Genomic DNA, 11,598 nt, shown 5'->3' with positions numbered 1-11,598 from the left:
CGACAGTCAATCTTACGACGAATATATAAAAAGTAAGTAGTGTAAATCGTGATTAAAGGAATATGGATGGGGTTAAACCCATAAACTTCAAGATTTACATTGTATGTTCTCACCCACCCACTGAGCTACCATCACTGAAACTACATACTCCCTATATACATACATAAGTACATATGAATATATGCGACAAAATAATATATCAACAGTAATTTTCATTTACTATGCCATCTTTTTAAAACGATGGCTCTTTAAAGTACGTCTTTATCAAATATTTATAGTTTTCGTTACTAGTTACATCAATAAAAACGTCAATAAAGAGAGGTGTGGACCACAATTGCTCTCCATCCCCATAAGTACTACTCACATACCGTGAGTTCGAAAGTCTAAGGTTCAGGATTGTGATGACAGTAGTTGTTGTTTGTAAACGAATTCAAAAATCAATTGATATTATCGTTATATAGGAGAAAATAGGGAACAATTTATAATTGGATATCAACTTTGAGATTGTGAATTGAAAATTGAAACAAGACTATTTGTTATATTTAATATTCGTGGATGTTCTTTTTAAAGGTACTACTCCATAATCTTTACAAAAGTACTTGAAGAACCTATGTAGTTGGACATAACTAATAATAATATTAAAAGGAGGTAACGTTTAAATTGTGGCGGTTGATATATAAAAAATTTATACGTACCCATGCTACACAATATCCTTGTGTTTAATTTGGGACCATTGTTGCCAAATTAATGAAAAAGTTAAACTCAATATCCATGCTTTGGATCTCACGAGCCATTAGATTTTTTGTTATCTTTTAGGTTGTCTTTTGTCCATTTTGTCTTTCTTTACACCTATTATTCATTATTCATTATTCATTAATTAATTATCAAATAAAAAAGTTTAGTGGTTTAGATCTTCGTAATACGCCATTGATAACCCGGTTACTTCGCGCATATTCGAGTAAACATATTCTTTTTGGCGGATAAGCTGAATTGAAAAAAACTTATCCACTTGTGTTAATTATTTATTTATTTTTAATTATCTTATTCGTTGATGGTATTTTTTAGCAAAAAATATAATGTATTTAAATGATCTTTCAAATATCTAAATGTGTTGTAGTTTGCACCTTAAAAAAACCTCGTGAAAACTAGAAGTACCATACTCTTCGCATTGCTATGTTGAAAAACCTTTGAAACTGGGACTTAATTAAAATCTTTGATTCATAAACTTAAAACCTTGCAAAGTAAAACATCGAACACCTATAAACGGTGAACGAGACCGTAAAGCTAGATCAAGTCCAAAAACAAAGATATGAGAAAAAGGAATCAATTAATAATTTAATATTAACACAATGAAAGGGTATTGATGATTAAAATGATGCGGACCTCTACCCGGAACCATTGCCTGAATGGATGTGTTCCCGAATACCGTCGATCGGGTTCGGGTTTCCGCCCGAACGTGTGTGTTACGTGCAAATGACGAGGGTCGTTGAAAGAAATGATATACTGATGCCAAAAAAACAGCCGTTAAAAAAAATGATGCCAACTCAACAAAACACATGTTTAGACAAGACGAACTAAACGATGCAAACTACAAACGCATTTAAAAAGACAATTTATGATAACCATAGAATAGGAGATCAACGATGAAAAGCGACGTATAAAAATCTAAATTCTCAACGAAAACAGCAAAATCTTTTTTCGACCGATGCAAAATGGTTATGATGAAATTCAAAAAATTGCAAGTAATGGGGGCATAATGTCAACTTTTAACATATAAATACACTAAATGTCGAACTTTAACAAATTGACTCTTCATTAGGGATGGCAATGGATCGGATATGGATCGGGTGAGGCCGTATCCATATCCATATCCATTTATTTTTTTTACTTTTCATCCATCCATATCCATATCCGTCGGGTGAAGCGGGTTAATGGATAATTATCCATATCCGTTTAAATTTATTTTACTTTTAACAATTATAAGCGGTGGTTCACTATATACGATCAAAAGTAATATTTTTAATAGTTTATGCGACCGAAAGTCACATTTTACTAATCTATATAACAAATATTTAATAGATAACCTATTAAACGTGTAAAGATATCGACATGTAAGTTGCTTACTTTTAGTTACATGGAATCACATTTGAACCACAAAAGTACGACAAATACATTTGATTATTTAAACAAAACAAAATATAAGAAAAAAGTTACAGTATATTTTAGAAAAAATATAAAGAAAGATGAATATGAATATAATTAATGAAATATCACTACATAAATGATACTAATTTGGGTGATAAATTTATATATTTAGTTATTTCGGGTGAAAGCGGGTTCATCCATGGATAAAATTTTTTCATCCACATCCATATCCATATCCACTTAGATCGTCCATATCCACGAATAATCGGGTGGATCGGATGGATATTCACTGGATCGGGTATCCATTGCCATCCCTACCCTTCATAGATCCGCCCTAGACCATGGCAGTCCGTGGTGGAAGAGCAAGAGGTGACCATGTAAGAGAATTGCCATAAAACAATTTGTGTCAATCAATTAGTTATTACTGAAAATATTACAGGAATGGCATATTTAAGTTTTAAAATTATATTGTATTAATTACAAAGTACTACGTAATAGCTAACTGAACATAATCGTTAATTGTACCAGACTACTCTTAGGAGTTAGGACTACGTTTAAGCATGTCATATTTAAGTTTAAGCATAACATATTTAGTTGACCGTAATAGCTAATAGTCAATCAATTAGTTATCACTGTAACATTTATAGGTAGATGTTAAATGTAGCTCTTATACTAACGTTTAAGTGTACCATTTTAAATTTTGAAAATGTGTTCAATTAGATACAACGTAATAGTTAATTTCAAAGTAATAGCTAATATTTAAGTTTTTAAAGTTTGTTTAAGCATATCATATTTAAGTTTTTAAACGTTAAGGACTACATTTTTTTAAAAACGTAAAAATACTATTCACTTGAATTATCTTTTAGTATAAGGTAACACACATTTTGTATGTGACCATCTAAGCTAAGTTGCTTTTATTTTTTTAAAGAATAGGATACTTTGATTTTAACCTTATATTTTGTTTGAAAATATATAAAAGAAAGCAAAGATACTATTAACTTGAATTATTATTTTTTGTATAAGAATTGAAATAACAATAATAATTCATAATTAATTTTGTTTCTAGATCGGCATTTTTAGTCCCATCTTTGCTTAATTGATTTATGTTAACTATAATAAACTAGTTTTATGAACCCGTGCGTTGCACGATATTTATATAAATTAGTAGTCGATAACATTAATATTGATATTTATCAAATGTATATTATAATTACAATAAAAAATCTTTTATTATTGATAACATTTGTGCCGAAAACAATATTGAATACTAACACATAGATTATGAGCCCGTATGTTGGAATCATTTTAACTTCGATTGACAAATGATCGATAAACACCAAACACGAGCCTCTAAAAAGTTGTTTAAAATCGATCATTAAAAATAATATTTTATGTATATCTCTAATCGTATATGTTTTTAATACATACTAATTTCATTATTTCAAAATCTCAAAACGAAACAGGACACACATACATCTAAATATCTATAAAGATTATCAAATAACCATTTTAACTTAAATTGATAAATATGAGCCTGTGTTTTATATAATATTCTAGAAATATTATATTAACGTAAATTTTTAAATTTATGCGCAAATTGTAAATTAATTTTATATTATATTATATATCATTCATAAATAATATTATAATTTTAAAAAAGTAATATCTATTTTATAATTTTTATTACAATAAAAATATTGTAAATGGTTTTTATGACCATATATATATATATATATATATATATATATATATATATATATATATATATATATATATATATATATATATTTAGGGGCATGATCAATGGGGAAGTAAACAATCGGGGGAAGCAAAATTTTTTTTTTGGAATTTTTTTTCCGGCATCAAGATCACACGAAAATATGAACATTTAGAAGAGACACTCCGCGATGAATGTTATTATTTAGGCAGAAAAACGATCGACAAAAATAACATTCAAGATAATATTGTTCGTGAAGAATATGAACTTTTTTTTTTTCATGTTTTGTGAAGTAAAATTTAGCCCGATTTAGAGTTTAGGGTTTAGGGTTTGGTGTTTTAGGTTTATTCCATAAATCCAAAACACCAAACCCAAAACCCTAAACCCAAAACTCTAAACCGTTCGTGTTAAAAACTCAATCTAAATCCTAAATCTAAACCCTAAACCCTAAATTTCTAAACCCTAATATCTAAACCCTATAAACCCTAATATCTAAACCCTAATATCTAAACCCCAATAGCTAAAACCTCAACATACGCTTGAAAAACACGATAATTGTCATATATTACTTCTTCGAGCGTTTTTCCGCCAAAATAAAAACATTTATCACAAAGTGTCTCTACTAAATGTTCATATTTTCATCCCATCTATAATGTTCGTGAACAAAGTTTTTTCAAAAAAAGAAAAAAAAAGTTTTTGCTTCCTCCCGATTGGTTACTTCCCTCTTGATCCTACCACTATATATATATATATATATATATATATATAATATTATCAATACTTATATTAAATCAATGTGTCGTTTTAAACAATATTATATATGATCATTTAAAAGAATTTCATAATAATAATATAGTATATAATATTATTGATATAATTATAACATCTATCGTTGTTAATATTAATATAATATTATATGATAATATAATATGATATTTTAGGTGATAAATCTGTATATTAAATTAAATTAAGAAATGTAATAATTTAATTAATAAATGAAAATAAATGATAGACTGACATGTGGTAGGAATAAAGGAGTAGTTGACACGTGAAAATAATTAATCAGGAGTTGACACGTATAATTATTGTCACGCGTTTTATATAATGTATAAATAGTTGTCAATTTTATGAATTTAAGAGAGCTTTGATAAATAGCACTCATCCGTCCTATATTAATAGTCCATATTTGCTTTTTGATATGTCCCAAATTAATAGTTCACTTTTATAAATAGATAAGAATAATTGGTTAAAGTATCTTTACACCCTTGCTTTATCTAAGTAAGACAAAAATGGAGGTAAAAAGTAAGAGATAAAACTAAAAAGTAGACAAAAAAGTACACGTGACAATCACTTTTCTTAAACTGTGTTTTTTTGTCTGTAGACTATTAAATTGAGACGGAGGGAGTAGTATCAATTAGGCCACTCCCTATCGTAACTAAACTATTCATCCTCTTAACCTTCCACATCAGCGCCACATCAACACCAATATCCTATAACTAACTCATAACTAAACACTCCCTATCATGGCTAAAACAATACTCCTCTTAATATACAACGTACAAGCAATAAAGCATTAAGTTCAACAATAAAAAGCACTGGGACCCTCAATTCCTATAACTCTTCCGTTAAATCTATGATGAAAGCGGATAACTAACGCGGGTAACTAAGTGGTGTCTATGGTTAGTTACGGGTAATGAGCGGGTAATGGCCGGGTAACTAACCATAGGGGGTGGTCTTATGTCCTTATATTTTATGGCATATTTTTTTGACAAAATTTCATTCCTCGTCCCTGATGTTTACATCAAATTTGACTCCTCATCCTTTTTTGTGTGCATCCCTCGTCCCTAATATTTGGACGTTCTACATTCCTCGTCCCTCCGTCTATTCTCTGTCAGTTTCAGTCGTTACTTTCAATCACGTGATGAGCATGTGAGGGTATTTTAGTCTTTTTTATTTTTTATTTTTTCTTTATTATCTATTTATCTTTTCACCCTCCGTTCATCGTCCCAACACATGTTTGTGTTTGACTTTTATCCAAAAACTTCAGCCAAATCTTAACTCTATCATCCGAATCTCTTTCATCTTTATCAAAAAACACCAAGTATCTGACAAAAAAAATTCTGTTTTTTATTATCAAATAATGATCACTTTCTATTAGTGTGAAATTACCAATTCCGTTCATTCACCACTTTGATATTTTAGATCAATACGATTCTTACGTAACCAATCCTTGTCACAACGGCAACTCCAAAGCAACACGACGATTCCGATGTCCTCACGAAGATTCCGCTGAATAATCAGATTTTAGCCACGATCATTACTGGATTCTTAGGGTATATAAATTTTATAACTTCTTATAATTAATTTGTACCTCTGTAATATCATAATATTTTGTTAAGATATTTGACTAATTAGGATTTTTGCTAATAATTATATTTAATGTTATTTGAATAGAGATAAAAAGTACCCAAATTACTAGTTACCATTACCAATATCTTAATAGCACACTGATATATGAAGGTTTGTTAATTCAATTTAAATGTAGCGATTATTATATTTTCTAATTTTGATCTGAAAATCGGTGTCAATTTTCCTTTTGCAAAAGTCAATTTATTTATATTTGATTAAAATGTAGCGAGATAGTACCTTATTCTCTTAAATATGTTTTCAAAGAACAATGGTATGTTAAAAAGCTAGATGATTTTGTATATATCAATTTTGATTTTTGTAAATTTTGTGAGATTGTGTCTTCGTGACTTCACTTGATGATGGTGGATTGTAGATCTGGAAAGTGAGGAAGACAAATGTTATTTGGAAACTTGTATCAAGTGCTATAGTAAAAGTACTCTTTAATAGAAAAGAGTAAAATTAAAAAGAAGATAAAATGACCAAACTACCCTCACGTGCTTGGCTACATGATTGCATTTAACGGTTGAAATAGACAGAAAATGAACGAAAGGACGAGAGATGTATAATTGTGATACATTAGGGACGAGAGATGCACACAAAAAAAAAAGGACGAGAGATCAAATTTGATGTAAACATCAGGGACGAAGAATGAAATTTTATCTTTTTTGAATTATTTTTTAATAAATAAACGAGTGAAAATAATAAATAAGAGTAAATTAGAAAGTTTAATAACATTTAATAATTATAATTATTTTTTCTAAGTGAATGAAAAGTATATATATATATATATATATATATATATATATATAGGGGCAAGTTCAAACGAGAACCACAAAAAGGGCAAGAACTGCGAGAACCTTTTAATTTCATAGTTTTTATGCATTTAAATGCAACAAATTATATGAAAATGTTAATTAATGCTCATATTATTAACAAACATATGTTTATTACCACAAATTACATGTTAAATTGTTAATTATATGAAATGTTCACATGTTACACAAAGAAATATGCACTTGTGAACGGGAAACTATATATATTTGATTACATAGGTAAAATTTAAATTTTTTCGAACTATTTTATGTTCATTTTTACTCTCCATCAATGATGATGGGTGATTCAATCTACTCACATGTGAAAATCTTTGTAAAATAAAAGTTGTCGCAGTTCTCGCCTTTTGTGTGATTCTCGTTTGAACTTTTGACTATATATATATATATATATATATATATATATATATATATATATATATATATATATATATATATATGGCATGATCAATGAGGAAGTAACCAATCAGGGGGAAGCAATTTTTTTTCTTCATTTTTTTAATTTTTTTTTTCATGCATCAAGATCACACGAAAATATGAACATTTAAAAAAGACACTTCGTGATGAATGTTATTTCCTCTGTCCCAAAAATAAATGTCCTGGTTTGACTTTTTGAGTCTTTCTTCGTCAACTTTGACTTTAAATACCTTTCTTTGTATTATATATAATTTATGAAAGTTATACCAATGAAAACACAATTAAAAAATTAATCTATTCATATAATTTTTATCAAAAATAATATATAAAAAACCATAAAATATTTGAAGTCAAAACTTAAAAGATTGACTTTCAAAAGTCAAACAGGACATTTATTTTGGGACGGAGGGAGTATTATTTAGGCGTGAAAACGATCGACAAAAATAACATTCAAGATAATATTGATCGTGAACAAGTTAACGTTTTTTTTCTTCATATTTTGTGAAGTAAAATTTAGCCCTATTTAGAGTTTACGGTTTAGGGTTTAATGTTTTGGGTTTAGTCCCTAAACCCTAAACCCAAAATCCTAAACACTAAACTCTAAACTCTTAACCGTTCGTGTTAAATCCTCAATCTAAATCCTAAATCTAAACCCTAAACTCTAAATTTCTAAACCCATATATCTAAACCCTATAAACCCTAATATCTAAAACCTCAACATACACTCGAAAAACACGATAATTGTTATATATTAATTTTTCGAGCGTTTTTCTGCCAAAATAAAAACATTTATCACAAAGTGTCTTTATTAAATGTTCATATTTTTATCCAATCTATAATGTTTGTGAACAAAGTATTTTCAAAAATCGAAAAAAAAAAAATTTACTTTCTCCGATTGGTTACTTCCCCCTTGATCCTACCAATATATATATATATATATATATATATATATATATATATATATATATATATATATATATATATATATATATATATATAGTCAAAAGTTCAAACGAGAACTATAAGAACTGAGAGAACTTTTAATTTACAAAGATTTTCACACGTGAGTAAATCGAGTCACTCATAAGTATTGATGGAGAGTAAGAATGAACATAAAATAGTCTGGAAAAACTTAAATTTTACCTATATAATTAAATATATAGTTTCCTGTTCACATAGGCATATTTGTTTCTGTAACATTTGAACATTTCATATAAATAACAATTTACCATCTGATATGTGGTAATGAATATATGTTTGTTAATTATATGAGTATAAATTGACATGTGCATGTAATTTGTTGCATTTAAATGTATAAAAACTATAAAATTAAAAAAGTTCTCGCAGTTCTCGCCTTTTTTGCTGGATATGTTCGATGTATTTAGATCATAATTGGTTTCTGGTATGCTTGTTTGCTATATATGTTCGATGTATTTGCTTGCAAGTTTATAGTTTCGTTACTATATAATCCCGATTCAAAAAAGAAAAAAAAAATAATAACAACTAATTAAAGAGAAAACAATTGTTGTTAAATTCATATTTATTAATTATTAATTACTTTATTTATTCTTTAATGGAAAAAAAATCAACAAAGAAGAAGCAATAAAAGAAATTAACAATTAAAACAAAATGAATCCCCACATATAAAGAAACCAACCTATACCCAAACCGCATAAGAAAGAAAAAAACAAGCATACCTCCAACTAAACTCTTATACTCTCTACATCAGAGAATAAAGAGGGCAAAGTGGAAATTTGCAAATTACAAGTCTTTATGAATAATGAAGATTAAAAAAACAAACTTTGGTATTTGGTCTTCATGATGATTCACTTTGACAAAATGTTGATGATGAATTTACACAAATGTCCATATCTTGTGACCATTAATTAACAACCTAAAGGTGGCATGGTTGTCACGATCATATGCCATAAATAGCAATATATACGCATGCTTTTGTCATAAGCCTGTCCACCAATACGAAATAAGACGTGTTATACAAAAGAATGTATTCATAAATCATAGAGTACATTATTCGAAAACGAAACTACATACATATAAAAACATAATAAAAAATTTAATATGAAGACATTTTATTTTTAAAGACAATGATATATAAACTCGTCATCACTTTAATTTTTGCAAGCTTATTTAAGTTATGCATATTAAAGTACAAATTTTTAATGAATACATCCAAATTTACAGGCTACACATATAATTCACTATGTTTAGTACTTGTATTCACAATCATTCACGTAATCATCCTACTTTTTAAATCAATCATCGATGAGCCGCAAATGAATTACATGCATTTGTTTTGGCCGTTTAAATGTGATTCCTAGTTCTTGTTTTCTTCGGGGTGATGAGTATCTTTACACCATTATCTATGATTAACACCTCTAAATATTATTTCAAACATTATATTGTACAACATTTTAAAACACAGTTAAGAGTGTATAACCAAAAATAAAAATACTCCGTAACAATTTAACGATTACCTCCTATTTCTTTGGTTTTGGGTCTTTTTCATTACTTAATAATGATGTACTTGGTGATTAAATGATACTGCAGTAGTATAAGTAAGTGCAATCATACTTAATATTCTATATTTTAGTTCTATAATAAAAAAATGCTACTCCGTAATGGCGTAATACTTTCTCGATCTATAGCAGTAAAAGTTACTCCGTATGTAATAAAATATGAGCCATATAGCCAAACTATAAGGGTGTAAATAGTACTTCTCACAAACTATAATTACCATGTTTAGAAAGTTGTTAAAACATACCGTAACTATAAGGATCAAGAAACTCATCAACATGCCATTAGGGGAATGTTTCCATGAAATACTCAGAAACACTTCTACCTTCTTCGTGGCTCAAACTACAATTTGAATTTGAATCAATATTAACTGAATAACCTTTTTGATCCGTTGAGCCTTCGTTCGAAGTTGATAAAGATGGCGTTTGGTGACATGTTTCATCATAACACGATAAAGATGTCGATAGCTTAACTCCCGTTAGTAGAAAACGAGTGTGTTTTTGCGTGTGTTCGTTTGCTGTATGAATCGGAATGTCACATTCTTTACACAAAATCGCTCGATCTTCTTTGCAAAACAAAAAAGCCCTCCTCTCCTGCATATTTTACAAAAATAAAAGTTATAAACAAATATAAACATATCGGAAACCTTCTATCTATTGCATCTTCAATATATCATATAAGCAATTTTGATCAATTTAAATATCATTTGTCAAAAGTGCTTATATGCTTATTTTATACAGTATTAAAATAAGCAGTTTGGAATGACGAGTTTATTCCAAACTGCTTATTGTAATTCAAGAAAGCTATAGCAATTAGAATAAATATTGAACCTGACAAATATCGCAATGAGGGGAGTCTTCAAAAGAAGGATTAAGAAGGGAAAAACGCGGATGTTTGTAAGCAAGTTTGTTAGCATGGTGAACACGATAGTCACACGCAGAACAAAGTGAGGCTTCATCAGCGGTACAATAAACATCGGCCTCGGTTACGTGACAAACATCACATTGGATTTTCATTTTGATAGATGGATGATTAAAAAAGAGTGTGTGTAACGTTAATGTATGTATAATGGAAGTGGGAAAAAGAGGCTCGCAGCTAAGCTATTTATCAAGCTAGATTAAAAGAGTGTTGTTTTAAATTGTAGTTGATGAATAAGTGTGTTGTATGAAGAGTAGGGACACATAAAGTGGCAACTTGGATTGGGTGGTGGGGGAAGATGAGTGTGTAAATTATGAAATAATGGCATAAAGCCATTATATAGGAGTTATTATGGATATAAAGATGAAGATTGCAACCATATCTATATTTGTATTTGATTTTTCTTTTCTCAAATTTAGGGTTGTTTCTGAATGTTAACGAGTGCAGTAGTACTGGCCTCACTTCGTTAGAGCTGGACAGGGAAATATAAAAAATGAAAAAATGGGACATTAAGACAACTTGTTACGATAAATAGAATTGTTGTGGAGTTCTAAGAGAGATTTATGCTTATGTTGCATTGTTGTCGAATGACAGCGCAATGTTGTTCAATGACAGGGCGCCGTGGTA

At 28.8% G+C, this 11,598-nt stretch overlaps 1 protein-coding gene across 1 annotated transcript; it reads right to left on the bottom strand.

Moving 5' to 3' along the window:
* Positions 1-10,337: 10,337 nt before the first annotated feature.
* LOC139886224 (B-box zinc finger protein 20-like) lies at positions 10,338-11,069 on the bottom strand. The gene is made up of 2 exons (XM_071869970.1): positions 10,884-11,069; positions 10,338-10,646 (listed from the first exon to the last, which is right to left on the bottom strand). The coding sequence occupies exons 1-2, from the start codon at positions 11,067-11,069 to the stop codon at positions 10,338-10,340; spliced, it is 495 nt and encodes a 164-aa protein (XP_071726071.1).
* Positions 11,070-11,598: the final 529 nt, after the last annotated feature.

The sequence above is a fragment of the Rutidosis leptorrhynchoides genome, chromosome 1 (genome assembly GCF_046630445.1).
Source record: "Rutidosis leptorrhynchoides isolate AG116_Rl617_1_P2 chromosome 1, CSIRO_AGI_Rlap_v1, whole genome shotgun sequence".
In the NCBI taxonomy this organism is placed as follows: Eukaryota; Viridiplantae; Streptophyta; class Magnoliopsida; order Asterales; family Asteraceae; genus Rutidosis; species Rutidosis leptorrhynchoides.
Note: the sequence above shows the minus strand (reverse complement) of the source record. Positions and strands in the feature narration are given on the sequence as shown.